General features: G+C 48.6%; 1 protein-coding gene across 1 annotated transcript in view; it reads right to left on the bottom strand.

Annotated features, from left to right (window-relative positions):
* The window catches only part of LOC146808472 (transient receptor potential cation channel subfamily M member 2-like), a 2,315,843-nt gene extending 2,294,510 nt beyond the window's left edge, over positions 1-21,333 (bottom strand). The window contains exon 1 of the mRNA XM_085623958.1: positions 21,130-21,333. Within this exon, the coding sequence (XP_085480084.1) occupies positions 21,130-21,333 (204 nt within the window). The remainder of the gene's footprint in view (positions 1-21,129) is intronic.
* Positions 21,334-23,511: the final 2,178 nt, after the last annotated feature.

Genomic DNA, 23,511 nt, shown 5'->3' with positions numbered 1-23,511 from the left:
ATCAAAAAATTAGTGGTATATGATATAAATATAATATACAATACACAATATTAGAAAGAAAATCCGAATTTCTTAGAGGCTCACTTAAGCACTTAAAAAAAAAATGTATGTTACAATTAAGAAATAGAATTTAAATAAAACCTTAGAACTTCACTGAAAAAAAGCAATGGTCACTGGACTTTATAGATCGGAATTAGCATTTAAAAAACCTTAGAAATTCACTGAAAAAAGCCACAGGTTAGTTGAGACAAGATGGCGTACCTGTGAAAGACCGCTGTGGTCTTCCAATCTCCTGCTGCTCGATGCAGTTGATTAAGGTGGACCTGAGTCTCCAAAACACCCGGCTTGCTCCTGTGAATGAGCACAGTCTCCACCTCGCTTACCTGGAACGAAGAAGCGATTGCCTGTTCTGTGTGGTGGCTGGTTCAGCCTTCTTGGCGACGGTGAGGGCTTTCATTGAACAGATCTCTGTCTTTGCTCGAGCCGCTGCTGAGCTCCTGGCTGCGCTCTCAGTATGGCACAGGTGGCTCTCGGTGGGGAAAGGCACTAAATTGAACATGCCTCCCAAATCGGTTCACTCTACCTGGGATCGGAATAGAGATGCTTGACAACCAGCTTCTGCAGCTGTCACCACAGCTTTCACACTGGTGTGCCCCACCTCACGCTCCAAGGGCCCAAAACCCACTCTATCCGGGGAATCAAAAACTGACCTTAAAGGAAGTAAGGGCATCGAGGCCAATCCTAACAAGATCAATGAGTGGCAAAAATGGACCCCCCCCCCCTCCAGCAGGCAATAACCGAGTTCTTGCCCTCTGCAGCGGTGGCCACTGGTGGATGAAAGAGCACCATCACTGAGGTAGGAGGGGATGGGGAGGCAGAGCATCACCCCTCAATTTAAGGATTTGATCCTCAATATTGTGCTAATAATAAGAGGGACGGGCCAGAATTAGAACAATTGGACCATAATTTAGAGAATGAAATCCCTCTGACAGTCTCAGCTCACGAAGTCTCAAGGGTCGGACAAGAGCAGAGTGCTACTCCATCGGAGGAAGTACCTCAGACTGTACAGTGCAACATGTCCACACCAGAGGTTTCAGACCATCCACCATCTGACAGGATAGGGCTGGAGACAAAGGGTTTGATAAAACGGGTCGCTAGCCACCGGTGCTTTGAAGAATCCCTGGACCCAGGGGATATGTTTTTTTTTACTCAAGGGTCTGACACAAGTGCGGCAGGCGTGGTTGTTTCTGATGTGGAGAGTGCCTCTATATCTTCTAGCTCTGATCCTGGTAGTCAGACAGATGGGCCTGATACAGTAGTTTGTAGTAAAAGAAGCCTCAGGCGAAGTAAAGAGTGGATGTCCCAGGGGCAGGGCAGGGAAGGTCCAAAGAAGCAAGGAAGCCTCGCCTTAAAGTGGGATTATTCTGCCACACAAAAGGAATATAAGGAACCATACTGATCAGTCAGAAAGGAACATAGTAGTCAGGACTCTGAGGAACCAACCCTGAGATTTATCTATGAGTCAATCAAACAGCACCAGGAAGAGACAATGCAAGATGGCAAAAAAAAGCCTGGCAACAAAAAAGCTACAAGGGGTGGTGAGAAAGATCGCAAAAGCCTGCTCCAAAATAGGAGAAAGGATTACAGCTGTTAAGGAACTCACTGCCGGGTTAGAGAGTGATGTAGCGAACAGACAAGATCAAACTGAAGACCAGGGCACACAGATAACAGACATCCAATGGAAATTGGAAGATTATGAAAAACTGCAAAGACCTAACAATTTAAGGTTTTTGGGCATAGAGGAAGGTATAGAGGGAAGCGATATAAGAGTCTATGTCTTAAAACTGCTGAAGGGGGCCTTCCCCGAGCTCCAACAGTGGAACTGGGGCACAGAAGTCCAACGAGTTCACTGATATCCTCTCATGCTCAGAAATCTCAGGCAGATGCACACGGGGGTGTAACAACCAAGAGCTATCATAGTGTATTTTGGGAATTTTTTATTGCGAGAGGCAGTATTTCTCAAAGCTTGCCCGGATTCCAAACGTTCATATGAAGGACAGACATTTTTTACTCGACCTGACTTCTGTCATGTGACTGTCGAAAGGCGTTGGCATCTGAGACAGATGATCCAACCATGTCAAGTGCAGGGGGTAGAGGCATATTTGTTCTATCCAGCACGCCTGAAAACGATACATAACAACAAAGTGAGAATCTTCACATCTGAAATTAAGACAAAAGAGTATTTGGATGAATTACGGAAGTAGAGACCAAATGAGAGTAACAGAGCAAATGTGTCACTGGTATAATGAAGGGATCTAATGAAGTAGTGAAGATAGGCTCTGTTAGAATGAGGAGAATGATGAGGGCATTGAGCAGGGGGGGAGGGACACAGCCACCATAACTCAAGACCTCACAAGGTCTGTTTGTCTCACTAACTGGGTGGGGGTGAGGGAGGTGCTCAGGGAGGGGAAAGGAGGAGTCTCTGGGGAGAGGGGAGGGGGAAAGTGGGGGAAGGGGTAGATAAGAGAGGCAATGGAGCAAAACGAGCACTAGGGAGATGCTGGATAAAAGTTGTATTCAGATCTTTGTAAAAGAAGAATAAGTTTGGTGTCATCAATGGAGAGAGGAGGTTTTTCCAAGAAGTAGAAGGAATTAAAAGATCATCATGTCGAATTTACGGATAACCTCAGTTAATATCTGTGGCTTAAACGATCCTGCAAAATTATGTAGGGTGGCTGAAGATTTGAAAATCCGGCGATCTGATATTGTGTGTCTCCAGGAGACGCACATTATGAGAGCGGAAAAAGAAGTTCTATATCAATTAGGGTATAACCTCATAGCAAACACTACACAGGGCAATAGAACTAGGGGGGTCACCATCTTAACCCTTCATAATCAATTATAACCTAGATATCCTCTTTATATCGGAAACATGGGGAGATCCTTCATCCGGCCCAGACTTCTGTACCGCTTCCCCAGACGTTTTTTGCGCAGTAAGACAGGACAGAAATAATAAAACAGGGGGTGGTCTTGCGATAATATACCGAGACAAATACTTGGTAAGAACTGAGACTCTCCCTAGCATGACCTGTGAAGCATTAACCTTTTCCATAAAAATTAAAAATTCCTATACCTTCAAAGGAACCCTCCTATACCGCCCCCCAGGCTCACGATCAGGATTTCTAACCTCCCTAGACAGCCTGTTGGAACCCGTAGTAGGGGAAACGGACTTCACCATTCTAGGTGATTTTAATTTCCATCTGGAAAAACTTGGCAATAAGGATACATCTACCCTACTTACTGAGTTAGAGGCTATCTCCCTTCGACAATTGATCACCGGTCCCACACACAGAGCCGGTCACACGTTAGACGGGCTCTTCACCAGTAATACCAACCTATCCATTATCAAAACCCTACCCCTGACCTGGACTGATCACTGGGCAGTGTTATTTAACATCCTGGCAAAAAAAACTCCCCTTCATCTATACCTAGCAGGCCTAAACAGTTTAGAGCCTGGAGCCAAATAGATCAGCAGCTCCTTAACGCTCAACTGTCAGCATCCAACTACGAGCCCACAGCCAATCCTACACTAGCCTCCTCCAAATACTTCGACTGGCTGAACAATGCCTTTAAAGTACTGGTACCCCTCAAAAATCTGTCAAAAAACAGAACCTCCCCTTCAGCACCTTGGTTCTCCGAAACCCTTAGATTAGAAAGGCAACGCTGCAGGAACCTCGAGAGACACTGGCGCAGAGATTATAACACCTCCGATAAAACACGCTATAAAGAGGCAATCCACCAATATAAACAGCTCCTAATCACAGAGAAAAGTAAATACTACACCAATCAAATAGAAGCAGCCCAAGACTCCAACAAGAGTCTCTTTCAGGTAGTCCTTAAACTATCAGGATCTACAGTAAATCCCCTACCAGCTCCTATCAAGGACCTATGCAATGCCATGGCCAGTGCATTCCAAGACAAAGTCAGCAAAATATACGACAACTTCACTACGCAATCAAAAAACGATCACCTAATCTTTCCTGAAAATAACAACAATTCCCCTTCTTTTTCGCACTTTCATCAAGTCTCACCTGAACTAATAAAAGACCACATCCAAACCATAAAATCGGGCTCCCCAACGGACCCTTGTCCACCCTCGGTATTAAAACTCATTCCTGACCTACTAGCCCCTAACCCTGCAAACATCTGCAACGCCATGTTCAACACAGGTATCTACCCCACAGCCTGGAAAAGGGCAACTATCAAACCTTTGCTGAAGAAGCAGCATCTAGACCCACTAGACACCAAAATCTATCGACCCATTACAAACCTCCCTTTCCCAGCTAAAATCTTTGAAAAAATAATGAACACGCAACTAGCTCACTACATTGAAGAAAACAATCTCCTGGATGAGACACAATTTGGCTTTAGAAAGGGCCATGGGACGGAAACTGCCCTCATTAAGGCAGCAGATGAAATCAGAGCCACTCGGGACCAAGGTGGATCAGCAATTCTGATACTGCTGGACTTATCAGCGGCCTTTGACACGGTCGACCATGCCACTCTGATCGACCGTCTCTCAAACTTAGGTGTCAAACTTAAAGCAAAGGAACTTTTGGCCTCCTTCCTATCCAATCACTCTCAGCTGGTGAGTTTCGGCGAATTTAACTCCCCCCCATTTACCCTCCCTTGCGGAGTGCCACAAGGATCATCCTTGAGTCCGACACTATTTAATATCTATGTGTCGGACTTGGCCAAGGTAATTAAAACCCATGGGATCAGGCTGACAACCTATGCCGATGACACACAGCTGGTGCTTACAATTAACAACGACGGAGAAGCAATTGCAGCCAATTTTCAAACTGGCATGCTTGCCATCAGTTCCTGGATGGCTGAGATCTGTCTAAAGCTGAACTCTGATAAAACGGAGGTATTGATATTTGGCAAACTACATCCAGCATGGTCTCCTATTTGGTGGCCGACCACCTTGGGACCTCCACCCCTCCCTGTACCCAAAGCTAGAAACTTAGGGGTCATATTCGACGACAAACTAACCTTCTTAGCCCATACAAACACCATTGTCTCATCATCTTTTTATACTCTCAGAATGATTAAAAAACTACTACAGTTTCTTCCCCCAAATGCAGGAAAAACACTGGTTAGTATGCTAGTAATGTCAAAAATTGACTACTGTAACGGCTTGTTTATTAATGCCCAACAAAAGATTATCAAAAGATTACAGATGGTGCAGAACGCCGCCGCCAGACTAATAACAGGCACCCCCAAGTACAGCTCAATTTCCCCGGTGATCCGGAATCTGCACTGGCTACCAATATCAAGCCGCATCAAGTTTAAGGCCCTCTGCATCGCCTTTAAGGCCATTCACAACACAGGACCAGACTTTCTGAAAAAAGCCTTTTGTGCCCATGTGCCTTATCGAACCTTACGCTCCTCAACCGCCAACTTGCTAAGGGTTCCCCACACATATAAGGCATCCTGGGGTGACAAGATTTTCACCATTGCCACTACCAAGTTATGGAATTCCCTCCCCCAACACCTGAAAACATGCCCAACGCTATCTGCCTTCAGGAAACTTATAAAAACCTGGCTTTTCAATCAATGAGCATTTCAATAACGCTTACTCCTTGCAGTCCGTAGCGCCGAGACACCCACGGGTATTTGCGCGCTCTTTAAATTGCTTAAATAAATAAATAAACCCGGGGAAAAGAGATTGTCTGCAAGAAGCAATTGGTCAATAAATATGGGCATTGGGTCATTGCAGAGTTACATATGTTTACTTTTTCATTTACATTGTGCTCAATATATGGGTCAACATGGGATGACCCCGAGGTTTTTGACTTTTTAAATCTAGAATTAGCAGGATGGGTGACCCCAATATAGGTGCCGATTCCGATCCGTTCAAAACAATTTGCGTACGACTCGTATCCGTATTTTTTTAAGTACGAGTCGTACAAGTGCCCTACAACCGGCGAAGTACGATTCGTACGTTAACATTTTTTATGAGTCGCATCGGGAAAATGTTACAAGAGGGATCCGGACAGTTTTACGTGCAAATCGTACAACAGAAGTCCGAGCGCACAAGTACGATCCGTACCGTCCATCCGAATATACAACCGCATGTAAAACGGTCTGTCCGAAAATACAACCGCATGTAAAACGGTCTGTACGGAGCGAACGATGAACCACACTTGTACACGGCTATACTTGTGCCCGCGGACGAGTCACACCCCCCCTCCCCCGCATATGTCAGCACCGTACCCCCGTATGTCAGCACCGTACCCCCCATGTCCACACTGGACCCCAGCCCCCATATGTGTACGTGCCGTACCCCACCTCCGTACCACAGCCCCGTACCCCATCCCCGTGCCTGTATGCACCGTACCCCAGGCCCGTACACCATGCCCATGCCTGTACGCACCGTACCCCATGCCCCTACACCATGCCCATGCCTGTACGCAACCTACCCCAACACCGTACCCCATCACCGTGCCTGTACGCACCGTACCCCAGGCCCGTACACCATGCCCGTGCCTGTACGCACCGTACCCCAACACCGTACCCCAGAGCCGTGCCTGTACGCACCCTACCCAAGGCCTGTACCCCATCCCCGTGCCTGTACGCACTGTACCCCAAGCCCGTACACCATGCCCGTGCCTGTACGCACCGTACCCCATGGCCCTACACCATGCCCGTGCCTCTACGCACCGTACCCCAACACCGTACCCCAGAGCCGTGCCTGTACGCACCCTACCCCAGGCCCGTACACCATGCCCGTGCCTGTACGCACTGTACCCCAGGCCCCTACACCATGCCCGTGCCTGTATGCACTGTACCCCAACACCGTACCCCATCCCCGTGCCTGTACGCACCCTACCCCAGGCCCGTACACCATGCCCGTGCCTGTACACACCGTACCCCAGGCCCCTACACCATGCCAGTGCCTGTACGCACCATACCCCAGGCCCCTACACCATGGCCATGCCTGTACGCACCTTACCCCAGGCCCCTACACCATGCCCGTGCCCGTACGCACCGTACCCCAGGCCCGTACACCAGCACCCTCACCCAGCATCACATATGTACAAATCGTACTACACCATTGCATATGTGATCACTGTACAACAACATAGCGTATGTACGCACCTTACATACGCGAAAACAACTCGTACTGAACCAGGACACTGTAAAACACCACAAGGAGGGTCAATTTGAATCGCACAACACCACAAAACACGCCTACAAGCCAAAATACATCGAAAACACTGACCTGCCACATCCAGACAGGCAAACAGAGGGCCAAACCACAACCACCTCTTATAACACACCCACCCAAAGTTCAAACACAGCCACACCCACAAATGGACCAATAAAAAGGGCCCACACACACAAACCATGAGCCTTTGCAACAGACCCACTGCTGCCAGACCCCACAGACAAACAACTGCACCTTACTTACACCTTAACTACACCTTAAACTTACACACCTTCACACAACCACCTTCACAAACACCCCCTCATCACATTCACACCCACACCGTCACATCCACACCCACATACATCCACACCCAAACCCCACACCATGCCCACAGACAAGAATCCAAAGTTCACAAGGGACGAGCTGGACATCCTTGTCAACGAAGTCATCAGAGTCGAGCCACAGCTCTTTGGAACATTGGTCAGACAGACCAGAATAGCTGAGAAATCAGCCATGTGTCAGAGGATCGTCGATCGGGTCAATGCTGTTGCACCCATCAGAAGGACCAGGCATGAATGCCAAGCCAGGTGGTACGATCTGTGCAGGGCAGTCAAGCGAAAAATGAACGAAGAACATGCCCAGAGTAACATCACTGAAGGTGGGCTGCCCCGCAGACCGGTACATTACCATCCCTGGGAGGAGAAGGTGATGGCCACGCTTCCACCGGTGGGAGTACACGCACTTGAAGGAGTCGCAGAGCCTGGTGAGTACACAAACAACTCACATTACATGGGGGGAACGGCATCCACACCCCAACTACAACTAATGCACGCAACTACCCCTAAGCCCTCACCGGACACAACCACACTCAAAAACCACGCACATGCCACTATGAGGTCCATGCCCCATTCACTAAGCAAGGCCATGCCAAGTCACATGCTACACGAAACACAAACACAAGACTGGATGTCTGCGATGCTGCGAGGGTGGGGCTCACAAAACACATTGTGCAACTCAGAAGTAGACACCAATGCCCTCAGCCCATATGGCCTAGGGACATACCCATGCACCATGCTCAATGCACAGGGACTGGCCAAGTACTGACAAGGTAGCTGACACTTGGCCCTGCTGTAGACAGCACAAGGCCCTCCTGTGACCACTGTACACTCAAACACCAACTCCACATGCCACCTACCTAGCACAGGAACTCACACTCACTGTCATGCCAGCATGCACCATGAGGGGACAGACACATCACCTGGGAGACACAATGCCAAATCACACTACACCCAACAGCATGCCCGGTCACACCCCCCCTTACACAAGCACACAGCCCTGGGGCAGGCAACGGATTTTGCCACTCCCACAATGGACATGTGACACAACAAGACCAATCCATTGCCAAATAAGCAGCCTAGCATTACTTCGACAGGCCAAAGACTCAGGAGAACATATCAAACTGTCCCCCGCAACATACCCATCCACAAGTGTACATTGAGAGGAATGATAGGCATATCCAACTACCTGGAGGAACTGTGCCAACTTGAATATGGATGAAACACGGATGTCGCATGAAACACCATTAACATTGTCTCTCTCTCACACACAGGGCAACGTCATGGATCTCCCCTCAACACTGGGGGGGAAGAAATACAGGCCCAGGCTCGGCGTGAAGATGATCCCACCGGCAGCGACGACTCTCACCACTCCGTGGATGACCCCGACCAACCTGGCCCCTCTGGTGCCCAAGCCCCTACAGCACCTGCATCAGGTACATCTGTGCCAACCACCACCCCCATTCCTGCCACATCCCAGGAAACACCCAGGAGCCCTGCTCGCACTGAACAACACAGCCAGTCTGACCAGGAGGGACAAGGTTCTCCGGGCACCCAGGAGGAGGCAGGCAACCCCACAAATGCCATCCCTCAGGGGTCCCGGAGACTCGATGTGCCCACAACGGCAGGCCAGGCTCGTTTGGGCAGGGGTGGTGGGAGTGGAGGACGGCGGAGGCAAGAACCTGACCAGGCAGCTGAGGGAACCGGTATGTCACACATACGCAGCATCCTGGACACATACCGGCGTGACACCAGGGGCATCAGCCAGGTAGTGGACACCCTCACAGACATCAAGGGGACCCTCGACAAAGATGAAGAACCTGCAGGCCGAGCAACATGCCAGTCAACGACAACACCAAGGACGGATGGAGGCAAGACTGGCTGAGCTCCTGGCGGTGCAAACGGACATGAGCCGTTCACTCCGTCGGATTGCCGACAACATGGGCAACCCTCCCTGTGCCACCAGGCGAAGACCACCACCAGCCACAGGGAGGGAGGAGGAGGAGGATTTGTCCGACGGAGCATCACAAACATCGTCAAGGCCTGCATCTGAGGGTCCCCCCAGGAAGGTGGGTCGTCCATGGAAAAGACCGGGAGAGTCAGCGGACCATCCACATCTCCCAGGTCACCTGGCCTGGCACCTGGCCCTCTGGCGCAACAGCAGCACCTAATTCAATGACATTCTCTGCCACATGGACTTGCTGGTCACAGTCTGACCAATGATGACCAACACTGTGGTCTGGACTCTGATGACTTCCAATGCCAAGGATACCAACTCCCCCTGTGAACTTTGGATTCTAGACACCCGGCGAGCACCTCTTTTCATCGACCAAAACACGTACCCCACCACAAATAAAAGTTTCTTTAAGTCATGAGATGTTGCATTCATTTAGCATTAGTCCACAACATGTGTGTGTGGAAATGTCAAACTATGCCTAAATGTTGAAGTAACTCCGCCCATCCATACCCTGGGATCTGAGTCTGGCACAGGACACACATGGGTCAAAATGCATCATTCAATACAGACATGGAGCACAATACTCACCCGTGATGGGCTCAACCTGCTGAGGGTGGGCTTGCAAAACTGTGCGAACAGACCTATTTTGAAGAGTATCATTAAGGCGCAGAGGTCATGCCTCATGTGGAGTTTCCTGGGGAGGGAGTCCCAGGTATGTTTTGCCAGGTGGGAGAACTATGTCCTGCATGCTGGAGTAAGGTGGATGTGGAGAATGGTGGCCAGGCCAAGGTTGGATGCACGGAGATGGCCCAATGGGGTCTTGGATGACAGTGCTACAAGGTTGGTTTGGGGTCGTGGTCGTGGCCTGCCTCCTGAGTGTGGGTGTGGATTGTGAAGGTCATCCTGCAGCAGACAGTGATCCATTGCAGCTATCTCTGCTGGACGGTGATGTGGCTGGGGCGCCGGATGTTGAATCTGAGCTGTGCAGATGCACCCTGGATGTGGACAAGTTTCATGGGAGTTGTAATGTACTTGCTCCGTAGAGGGCAGGGCAGGATTCGACACGGATGTCGTAGTGGACCTGGGGGATGGCCTGTCTTGCCTTGAGGTGGATCGATCTGGGGATCATGTGCATAATGCAGGGGGTGTTGCAGCCTGAGGTACAGATGCTGGTGATCAGCATTGCAAATGTGAGCAAGCAATTCATGATGCACACCAGCTTGTGTGCGTTGCCACTGGGTGCTTGTGCAGGGCTCTTGCGGGTGGGACACAAGCAGTTGAGCCAGCTGTAAGGGGACAATCTGCAGATGATGACCTCAGTCCTGTACACGTCCAGCCTCAGGTGGCTGATGTTCAGCCATCTGCCAATGGATCTCATGCATTATTGAATATGAGAACTGGCAAGGTATGTGTCTTTGGGGAGGGTGAGGAGCACCTGGCTGTCAATGGCACACAAGATGATGATGAGATGCTGTGCGCATGTGTTGGTGTAGAGGGGGATCCTGGACACATTGTAGAATGACATGCTGAGAGATGATACCTGTGCCATGTGGCAGACAACAACACCATACTACATGCAGAGGCCTTGAGTCCCACTCCCATGTCCTTGCTGGGGTACATAGCTGGTGGGGAGTAGGAGGGACATGACCTGGTTGGTGTGACAGGCCCTGGAAGGCGTGGCAGCGCTGTGTAGGCAGTTGGAGTTGCACACTCATCATGCAAAGGTGTTGTGTGGGTGCTTAGTGCATGCCTGAGTGCAGGCCACAGATGTTTTGGATGGACATTGCTTGGAGGGGGGCTGCAACATCATGCTGTAGTGTGATGTGGCTCATGCAAGGACATGAGGCTCGTGCAATGTGCACGTAGCATGTGCAGACGGTCCAGCCTTTGCCACCGCATGGCCGCAACTGTGTCACAGACAAGCTGATGACACCCAAATGAATGGGTGGAGGGAGGAAGGGAGGAGCATCTTAGAGGCGTGTGTGTTGCCAAATCTGGAAACTTCGTGTGCCCTTGCTGCAGGGCCTGCAGCAGCAGGCGGCATGTCCTGGAAACCATGCCACAAGTTGTACACAAAGACAAGGATGTCAGAAAGGACAACTGCAAGAGGTGCATGTAAAGGAAGGAGGGTCCGGTTCACCATGGCACACACAGAGACAATGGATGCACAATCACCAAAGATGACTGACACCGGATCAGGAAACTGAAGGCCGAGCTGCGCACAGGAAACACACCCTCAGCAGGTGTTGAGTGCCCGTTGTGGGGACAGAGATGCCAAAATACATACACAGCCATGGACTTCATGCACAATAGAGAATAAAATCCATGAAGAACAGCATGCATGTTGCTAATCTACACATACTCATATTCACAATCTCTGACAACTATGCCAGAGATGCCGCATGCACAGTGGCAAGAGACCTGCATCGACAGAGATGAGGCACCTTGGATGGTGAGGAACACCTTTATTATTCAGGCTCGCACCTAGGCAAAAGCATCAATATGAACAGACGCACAGGCCATATGGATTAACATGTGGGACCTACACTGGCACCCCCCTTTGCATCACAGATGCTGTAAATCCATTGAACTGGCACACAAGTGACGGGTTTGAGCCAAACACCCCCTGCTGCACACGGAGAGGCTGCTATTCCCCATTGAGCCTCATATGGGGATGTCCCACACTATGTCAACCCGTAGCATCCCGTATGTTTCCGAGGGAAGTTTTACACACAGTGATGCCTTCATCACAATCCACAATCCCATTACAGATGACTGTCACCAAGTGTGACTATCAATTCATGTGAGTCATGCTACATGTCATGTGCCCCATGGTGAGTTGACATCTATGCATAGTAACAAAACATGCACAGGAGCAGTGCACACACGTTCTAAACAACTACCACACCCAAAATGCCGTGCTGCAATCCTTACCCAAAGGAGACTTTTCACCATGTCCGTGCATGTAACGCTGATTCTGCACACGTTGCTATACTCATGAGGAATAGCAGGAGCCCAACGATGCCACCAGCAGACAGCATGCACAACTACCAGGGATGAGAGACACACAAGAAGTCAGCTAAAAGATGGTCATCCGCATGCATGGGTAGTTACTCTACATGTATAAGGTTGTCACCATGCTAGTTGAAAATTGAGTGTCTCAGCTACAATTTGTGGAATTACATCATCACTCGAGTGACACATCAGAACACACCTCTAAGTCACTTAGCATACATGCAGATGGACACACACATTGCAACACATACCACACAAGGCTCCATGCATGCACATTCAGACCCAGGGACTCACCATCAGCAGAAGAAGTTGCGTATGAGCTGACTCCGGATGTCCTCCTCCTCCTCCTCCTCATCACTTGCCTCGTGACCAAGCCCTTCATCCTCCACGGGTGGATGTTCCTGCTCATCCGGATCCAGGATGAGTGGCACGGCTTTCTCCACTGCCATGTTGTGCAGCATGCAGCACATGAGGAAGATTTTGCAGACCTTCACCGGTGCATATCGGAGGAACCTGCCTGTCTTGTGGAGGCACCGGAATCGGCTCTTCAGGAGGCCAAACGTCCTCTCAATCACTCGCCTGGTCTGCCCATGGGCGTTGTTGTAACGGTGATCAGCAGCCATTCTGGGGTTGCGGAGAGGCGTCATCAGCCATGGCATGTTGGGATAGCCAGAGTCCCCTACAAGGAAACATCATGTACAGAAGTGGGTCAGGAGAAGCTGTAAGATACAAAGATACCGCTAAATACAGGACTAACAGAGTCTACCCACCAACAAGACATGCTCGTTCGTTGCGCAGCTGCAGCATCATTTCGGGCACCCTGCTACGCCTCATGATGTAGGCATTGTGTGCTAACCCTGGAAAACGTGCACAGACATGGGAAGTCAGCATGTTAGCAAGACACACCAAAAGGGCATTAATGGAGTGATAATGTTTACGGTTTCGATAGGCTACCTCCTGTGCCTGTGGTGGTACCAAAGCCACATGTGTCCCATCAATATACTCAATGACATGGGGCATCCCTCCCAGGGCATAGAACTCACCCTTGGCGCCCAGACTGACTCCTGAGGCGGAAGCAGGGAGGTTTTTAATACTTTGTTATTTCTCTTGAATATTGCTTCGCATAACTTCTTTTTAGGTCTCGTGTTAGGCAGCGCATGCGCTGCATGCGCTGTCTCAGCGAGACTTAAAGTAATCTCTATGTTGGCTTCAAGTTTGTGTGATTTCTCCTGCCCCTTGCGATTGGTTTAAATCTGGCATTGCTGTTGTTTTCTTGCTTTCTGTTGGCTGTTGCTCCGATGGTAACTTCCTTGTAGTCCCGAGGCAGCGGCGCCTAACTACAGTTTTCCTCCGCTTCCTGGCACTTAATTGCCTGCAGTGTGCCATCTGTTGTTTACCCCTCCCTGAGTGACGTGTGAGACCCTGCCGGCAAATGTAAGCTCCGGTTGTGGTTGGGGGCGTGGCCCCCCTCTTCTCCCTCCTCGCCTTGTTTTACTTGTGCGCTGTATTAAGGATGCCTCCGAGATAGTTCACAATAGTATAATGTTTTCCGTCTTAACGGCAGGTTTGTGCTTTCTTTGACAGTGTCCTGCAATTGGGGTTTCCTGACAGCCTGCTAAAATGGGTGTGATTAAGCTTCGACAGTGAGGTCTCCGTACGATTCCATATGTGGTTCCTACCCAGTAACAGATGTTACAGGAATGCAACTTCAGCTCTGGAATCAGAAAGCGTCTCTGAGGATTGGTGCAGCGCTGTGATAAACAGCGAGCTGGGAATGCAATTCAACAAGGGCCTCACTGATTCAGCATGCCTGCTGAGCTGCTAGGGGTGTAATTGGCTAGATTAGCCACAGCAGAGAAAAACATCTGAGAAAATCAATGAAAGATTTAGAGATAACTTCAGTCGGCTGCTGACCTTGAATCAAACAATGATTAAAGGGGAGACATGAGCAGAACCAAATATAATCACGGGGGAAATATTTTGCTGATTTCCATTTTAAACTTAACTTTATTTATTTTTGGTCAACTGTTAATAGCTCTCTCTTATGTTGCACGTACTGGCAACTACACTCCTTCTAGACAAATATTTGGTATACCATAGCAAAGTATATTCCTTTTCTCTCCGTATTTTATTGCATTGATAATATGGTCAATGGTGTGAGCTATTCTCGTCAATCGTAGGAGCCGATTTGTAAGAAAATAAGGAGTCCAATGAATGCCTGTCTATAAAGTGGAATATTTACATATTACGTCATCGACAAAAGAGCTACTCCAGAGAAAATTGCATTTTCCAAGATATATATGAGGACACAGCGAGTAATCAAACTAGACCATTGTGGTATACCTTTGTTCATCTAATTTGCGAAGACACATGAATGCGGTGATGATAAAACATACAAAAACAATAAATGGCTGAACATTTTGAAAACATTAGGTTTAATAACAAGCACTGTAGCAAGCATGCATTAATAATTGCATTTATATAACGCTTACTACCCTTGATGAGGCGTCGAAATTGGAAAGAGATAAACAGTGCTTTCACATTTAAAATATTTTGCTAAGTTTCCCAAAATGGCCCAGCACACTGCATGCTGTTTGCTAAATAGTTGTTTGTGTTACAATTAAAAAGAGATAAAGTGCGTGGAAATGCTGTTGGCAGTGAGGGGCCTCTGTGAGGGCACGATGACCATCACTTACAATCTTTCACGCCACTCACAGCGGAAGATGTGGGTGAGACAGATGATCCTCTTCCGGTACAACCACTATTCATCTAAGGGGCTGTAGCTCAGTGGTAGAGTGCATGCGGAGCATGCATGAAGCCCCGGGTTCGATTCCCTGGCATCTCCGCTTCTTTTGCTACGTAAAATGGATGATAATTTATGTATATTTCTGGGTGACGTTCTACATAGCCCATAGCCATATATTATTATTACTGAATGTATTATTGATAATAATAACATTCATAGATGTATAGACCGAAACTGATATCCATACAGCTGAATTGGAGCTGATAATGGCTAAAGAAATTAGTAGAATTGAATAACGATCGCTGGCCGGATAAAAAGACACTACCATGTCTGGTTTCACCATTTCTCGATCACTCACACAATAATATTAGACAACTCAGTTTCTATATTTTTTTTTTATTCCAAAATCTCTAAAAATACAGAAACCCCAAAAATATGGAAATTGAGAGGCAGTGCACAAAAATACAGTCAAAAACAAACTCAGAACATGCGGTGAGACCACATAAAAATGTAGGGGTTGGTACTATCGTACACATTTTACGTTAGAATTCACTTTCGATGCATACTACGTCAAACACTGACGAGCATGTATGCCCTCTGTCTTCAAGGAAATGGTAGAAGGACAGTTATCTATCTGGGGATGTAGCTCAGTGATAGAGCGCATGTAAGAGGTCCTGGGTTCAATCCCCGGCATCTGCAGCTCGTTTAATAAAATTGTGCTTTTCTATTTTTTTTTCGTTTACTCTAATAGATCAGATGAAACACTTACTTTTTTTCTTTTAATCTGATTTATTTTTCCACTCATGACCGTTGCAATGCCTTCCGAGCACTAGCTCATTAATGTTCTCCGGTGGCACCCGCACAAGTGCGCGTGTGGTACTGGACGCAAAGACCACAACATATTTAGTCACTTATGGATTTGCACTGATTATATTAGTAGGACACTGTGTCCTCTGCTAAAATTTGCTTTTGTTAGTAGTCTCTCGATAGTAAATAAGGAGTTGTACACTCATTTCATGTACACTGTACTCTAGCAGCGACTTCCACCACTACCTGATCAGATATGCACCCCCTTCCTCATCACTTATGAACACTGCTCCCCATCTCCCCATAATCAGCCTTAGCATCTCTTACTGACTAGTTAGAGCACAGCACTTCAGTCATCGTAAGTGGCGTCTAGCAGTTAATTTCTCGCTGGCCCATAGCAGATCGGACACCCACCTACAAGGGGACCCCTCAAAGGAGGTAAGCGCCTAAGTGAGTAGGGTCAGGAACTGCGACCGAGGAGACTGAAGAGCTCCCCAGGCACACTGACAGTCTCTTAGCACTCCCTCATCATAAACAGACCTGTCTGACAGCCTTTAAGTAACAAGTCTTTGATCAACCTTCATAGGAAAGCAAGCTCACTGATCTGCGGCAGATGCGGGATCATTTCATTTAGAGTTATTCACTGCTCTCTTGTGCAACATCGGACTCAATCCCAGAGTCGAGCCCGCTCTGTTGAGTTGATCAGCTAAGTGTCAGCGAGAGGCCAAGTAATGAATGAGCACAGAGGGACAGATTTACAATAACGGACGCATCCCTGCATATCAGCAGGGATGGGCCAGTTATTGTGTGCCACAGCTCCGCCACCATGGATTCGCCGCATTTACAATGCGGCGCACCATGGGGCAAAAACGGCACAGATGCGTGACGCATCTGTGCCGTAAAAGTGGCGCATTGCTGGAGTTGCGTAGCAACCGCGACACAGCTCCAGCAATGGTCTGGGGGGCCCTATCTTGTTAATGCTGCGTCAATCCTTACGCCTGCTTCAGGCAGGCGCAGGGTTTTGATGCAGCATGGGCCTAAAAGTCACTGAGTGTAGATTTCACTCAGCCACTTTTAGGAGGCGTTCCTGCGCCAGAACGCCCCCCCTCCTGCGCAGGGCTACATGTGGCGCAGGGCTTTACAATGTGACGCATCCCCCAGATGCATCACGTTGTAAGTACCCCGCACCATGGCGAAGGATTTACGCCGCCGCTAAACGGCGGCGTAAATGAGGCAAGGGGCTTGTAAATCTGCCCCTTAGTCTGTGCTGTGCTCCTTCTTGAGCGGAGTTGATGCGTGATAGCAGGCTGCCAGAAAAACGCCAGCTGCAGTGAAGGACTTACCTTTTAGAGTTCTTTGTGGTATTGAGTATCTTTAACTTGGGTCAGAGGCACAGCAGCTATTATTATTTATAGCGCTTAGGGACTGTAATAGCGTTGTATATAATACGAAATTATCATTAATACTACTCCTGTCAATATTACTCTTCCGTGAACTCATGCAGGTTTTCAAAACAAATAAATAAAAGGCATAGTCATTTACAATGCCAATAGCAGCTATTGGCATTGTAAATGACAATGCCTTTTATTCATTTGTTGTACAAAGAGCTTGTTTACACACAGCTTGCAGGTTCTGAAATGCATATCAATCAATCAATCAATCAGGAACATTTATAGAGCGCGCTACTCACCCGCGAGGGTCTCAAGGCGCATAAATAAAAGGCATTGTCATTTACAATGCCAATAGCTCCAACTCTTGCAAATGCGAGACCTATTGCATTGCAAATGCTTGTTTAACTTGCACTCACCTGGGCTCACCTCACGCAGCATTCGCTGTTCGACCTTAGAGTCGGATCCCGCATCGCTCTTCGCGGTGTTTGGAGACGGAGGTAGACGCCTACGCTCACTTTGGCAGCCATATTGGGTGAGGGCCCGGACAGCGTTGTAGACTCACAGAGGCCGGGGGGATAAATTGCAGATGCCATCGCGCACGCGCAGCGGACGCGCGCAGCTGGCACGCCGACAGCGCACTGAAGGCGCGCTAAAGGCAAGCCCGTCTGCGCCCGTCCACGCCCCTCCGGACCCAGGGGCCAGCCACTTCGGTCGGACCATAACCTATTCACCTGAGACACTGAAGGCGATGCATAACATGTATGGCCAACCTGCTAGTAAGGTCTCTTCTATTCTAATTGCCAATAATTTACTCACTGCACGTAATAGTTTTCCGGAGCTTCTGCCTACCATGGCCTATAATTCGCACCCCCTTATTCAGACTATGCATAGAGCAGTCCCTCTGTCAATTTACTACCTTAACACCCGATCCTTGGTGAAACATCAGTTGGATATTTTTCTACTCCTGACTACGGGCAAACCTGATGTTCTGCTATTGACCGAGACATGGCTCACCGCTGATTCTGCTCCGGATATACTCGCTGCACTTCCCCCTGACTACTACATCATGTCGGCTAACAGAGGCCCGGGCAAATCAGGTGGCGGTGTGGCTGCTATCATCCACACTGACCTCACTTTTTGCTCTCTGACATGCCTATCTCTCACAGACATGGATAACATCGTGATTAAACTGGAGTCAGCTAATGATTCTCTGGTCTGTGTCCTATTGTACAGACCACCTAAGCCGAGGCCTTCCTTCCCACTGGCCCTTAGTGAACAGATAGCTACGCTAGTGACTGAACATGCTAGGGTTCTCCTGGTAGGAGACTTCAATTATTGGTATGGCGACCCTAATGAAGGGTCTCACTCTGCAGAAATGTCTGACTTACTTAAAAACCTTAATCTATCTCAGCTTGTCCCCTCCCCAACTCACTCTAAGGGCCGAATTCTGGACCAAATTTGGGCTACCAACCTGAATATTACCACCCCTTCTGTGTTACCTTGTATTTGGTCCGATCACCATCTACTGAAATTTCAAATCATGAGATCTGCCCCTCCGAAAACTAAAGTACGGGAAGGAGGCATGGCTAGAAAATGGAACCTCATTGACAAATAAGAATTTTTTAATACATTAGCAGACTCCACTCCAGTTTTACATCATTATGATGTTAACATCCTGGAAAATAAGGTATCCAGGTGGCTTCTTGAGGCCAGTGATAAAGAGTCAAATTATTGCGTCGGACTGAAACAAACAGATGGTTTTCGGATGATCTTAAAGCACAGAAATTGATTGTACGTCAATTGGAGAGACAATGGCGCCAACAATACTCTCCTGAAAAAAGATCTCAGTACATCATTGCGCACAAAGATTACAGGAAAAACATTTTGACAGCCAAAACTGCTTTTTTTTCTGATCGCATCCTAAAGTCTAATCATAGCTCTAAAATAATATTCTCAGTAATAGATGATCTTTCCAACCCTGAACGCACCCGAAGAAAGGCTGCTCCTTCCTAGGAATTATGTGATTCCCTGAATGATTATTTCATTGATAAGATTACCCTAATAAAAAGCAGTATACCGTCTCATCCCCCCCAGCAGAATGCCCCGGTTCATCATTGTAACAACAGCACCCTCAACAGTTTCCCTCCGATCAGCGAAGAGACCTTCCAGTCCCTTTTAATGGAAACTAAATCAGGTGCACCTGCGGATTGCTGCCCACCTCATATTCTTAAAGAGTGCCTTGCGATCCATCCTGGCCCGGCCCTTGCCCTATTGAATAAATCTATTACATCTGGCATAGTTCCTTTAGCTTTTAAAAAAGCCACAGTGGTCCCCCTCTTGAAAAAGTTGGGAGCCGATCCGGCGCTCCTCGCCAACTATCGTCCCATATCCCTGTTACCTTTCTTGGCCAAATTATTGGAGGGTTATGGAGCTAAATGCCTCTCCAACTTTCTGAAGATGTACAAACATCTGGACTCCCATCAGGCCAGTTTTCGTCCCGCACATTCTACTGAAGCCGTGATCCTGTCAGCAATGGACAGCCTACGTGACTTCGCTGATGAAGGGTGTCCTCGAGCCCTGGTCTTGCTGGATCTGTCTGCGGCCTTTGACACGGTCGACCATAACATCTTGGTCGACCGTGTCAGGGGGACTGGAGTCTCAGGTACAGCGGCACGCTGGATTTTCTCTTTTTTGAAGGACCGCTCTCAAGCAGTGCGCTTCGGCCAATTTTCATCTGACTCTCACATTACCACTTGCGGGGTGCCTCAGGGCTCGGCCCTCTCCCCACACTTATTTAACATCTACATGTCCCCTCTGATTAAATCACTGAAAAAGAGAAAGGTACTGGTCCTTAATTATGCTGATGATCTGCAGCTCCTTCTCAGGGTTGATGGTTCTAATGACTCCGTCATGGAATTCCAGGATACTATGCTGTTCATCCAAACTTGGATGGATCTGAACCATCTGAAACTAAATCCTGGGAAAACTGAAATAGTCCTTACCGGGGACAGCCTTAAGCATTGGGGCCCCCAATATTGGCCTCCTGCACTCGGTACACCTCCCATGCCCTCTAGCTCCGCCAAGATTCTGGGGGTACTTCTGGATAGCGGCCTATCCTTAAAAGCCCAGGTTGGAGCAGTGTGTCCAAATGCTTCTACCAACTGCGAAAAATCAGGAAAATTCATCGCTTTCTTACTCATGAATCTCTGGTCCAAGCTATGATTTCTACTGTACTATCTCACTTAGACTACTCCAACTCGGTCTACTTGGGAATGCCCCATTATATGTTCAAACGTCTTCAGTTGGTCCAAAACCAGGCAGCCCGACTGATTTACCACCTACCTAAATGGCAACCTGCCTCTCCTCTGTTGAGGAAATTACACTGGCTTCCGGTGTCACGACGCTGTGTTTTTAAAACCGGTTGCCTTATTTTTAACCCCTTGAGTGCCCATGACGAGATAGTCTCGTCATGGGCCGCGGTTGCGCTGTGCCCATGACGAGACTATCTCGTCATGAGCCCCGCCCGCTAATGAAACGCCCGGCACAGGGCGTGGAAAGGGCGGGGCACTCAAGGGGTTAAGGCTTTACACGGTACCAGCCCGGAATTCATTAACAACATCATACTTAGGTATTCCCCCACTCGCCACCTAAGATCCACCCACCTTTCTTTTCTTACCAGTCCGAACTTCAAGAGGGTTCGTCTTGGAGGTCGCAGGTTTGCCACTCTTGCTCCCAAGCTGTGGAATTCCTTCCCTCTTGAGATCCGAACGTGCACTGACCTCCTTCCATTTAGGAAACTCCTGAAAACCTGGTTGTGTATTCAGGATTAGCTTCCGCTGCCTTGCCAAGCTGTCTGCTAGCGCCATGAAGCCAATGCGGCGTACGTGCGCTCTATAAATCACTAACATTAACATTAACCTGTCAACTGCTCACGAGTTGGAAAATGTATGAATTCATCCAGGTGAACCAACATGGCTTCTAAAACATCATGCAGGACACGGCTGAACATGGTCTGGGACATGCCATCAACATCAGCTATGGTGAATTGAAACGTACCAGTGGCAAAAAAATGTAGGGCTGCCATCACCTTCATCTTGGGTGTCAGCGCAGTAGGATACCTGTGTAGCGGTTGGAGGTGTGGTGCCAGCTTTGCGGTCAAGTTCTCAATCAACTGTTGCGAGAAGCGGTAGCGTCGTATGCAGTCACGTTCCCTCAGGGCACCCAAGTCTGGCATTGGTCGGGGGAGAGGCGGTGCCCTGCAGTAATTTGGAAGGGATAACGAAGAGTGAGTACATTACAACACCAATGTCAATGAACTGAGCACATGTTCAACAGCTAATACACATATGCTACATACAGAGTCTGGTCTGTGTAATACATCCTGGACACGCATGCCAGCCAGGTGATACTCCTACCAAGAGCCAGCTACAAACGTGGATTCTCAAGGTCAACATGACATGCCATGAAACTAGCTGTAGGCCAGTGTAAGTGAACAGCCAGACACATTACAGTAGTGACATACATCCACATATGTGCATTAGAAGGATGTTATCTCATACAGACAGCTGGCGGCAAACTAGACGCACAGGTCACATGTCATTGAAAAAGGACAGACAACACACATTGCCATGAAGGGGTACATGTCAAGACTGATCACACATACATTGAGACTACACAGATATGTCCTCAGCTCGCAAGTCCATGTTCGATGCATACATACACACATTACGTCTCATTCCACATGTGGCCTGGTGTGCGTAATTGTGTGCCATGCCCATCTACACAGACACATGTTGGATGCAGCAACTGCAGATGCAGTTGACGGAACACCAACAGCAAGCTCATGGGAACACATGACACACATGACATAGTCACATCGTGCCACGCTGGTAGTTAGATGTCAGATGTCATTATCAGTGTACCTGGCATCAGGGGACAGTTGCGGGTGTTGGTGACTGTGCCATGCCAGTGATGCAGTGCTCGACAAGTTTGTACTACATGCACACATCTAAAAGGTGTGAAGGGGAAGTGTGCCACATAGTGCACCATCACACATGACATGTGTACACAGCTCATCACACATCTATTTGGTTCAAACATGAGGAGACATGTGCCACATCACTGCCTTACACACCTAAGCCCGAGACATGAAGGACTGCACTGACAATGACTTGATGTCCAGCCTTGTGCGAGTATGACAGCTCCATTCCTTTCCTGTGTGCCTCCTGTCACCAGAGTAAGCTGTGAAACGCACCGTACACACGCTCTGAGGGCGTGTCTACGGTCGTATCACTATTTGGGGTTGGGTAGGAGTACATGTGTGTGTGTACGGACCGTACACACGTACGTGTACGAGCAGTGTGTACACGTACGTGTACGACCATAGTACACGTACGGCTATACACTGGTCCATATCCCTATGGTAGTGTAGCCGTAGGCGTACGCCATAGTGATACGGTCCGTACATGTGTGTGTAGGGTCCGTATCCCTATGGTAGTGTAGCCGTAGGTGTACGCCATAGAGATACGGTCCGTACACGCGTGTGTAGGGTCTGTATCCCTATGGTAGTATAGCCGTAGGTGTACGCCATAGTGATACGGTCCGTACTCGCGTGTGTAGGGTTCGTATCCCTATGGGAGTGTAGCCGTAGGCGTACGCCATAGTGATACGGTCCGTACTCGCGTGTGTAGGATCCGTATCCCTATGGTAGTGTAGCCGTAGGCATACGCCATAGTGATACGGTCCGTACACGCGTGTTTAGGGTCCGTATCCCTATGGTAGTGTAGCCGTAGGCGTACGCCATAGTGATACGGTCCATACTCGCGTGTGTAGGGTCCGTATCCCTATGGCAGTGTAGCCGTAGGCGTACGCCATAGTGATACGGTCTGTACTCGCGTGTGTAGGGTCCGTACCCTACCCACGCGTGTACGACCCGTATCACTATGGCGTACGCCTACGGCAACACTACCATAGGGATACGAACCCTACACACGCGTGTATGGACCATATCACCATGGCATACTCCTACAGCAACACTACCATAG

The sequence above is a fragment of the Triturus cristatus genome, chromosome 8 (genome assembly GCF_964204655.1).
Source record: "Triturus cristatus chromosome 8, aTriCri1.1, whole genome shotgun sequence".
In the NCBI taxonomy this organism is placed as follows: domain Eukaryota; kingdom Metazoa; phylum Chordata; class Amphibia; order Caudata; family Salamandridae; genus Triturus; species Triturus cristatus.
The sequence above is the reverse complement of the archived record's forward strand: the minus strand, read 5'-3'. Positions and strand labels throughout refer to the sequence as shown.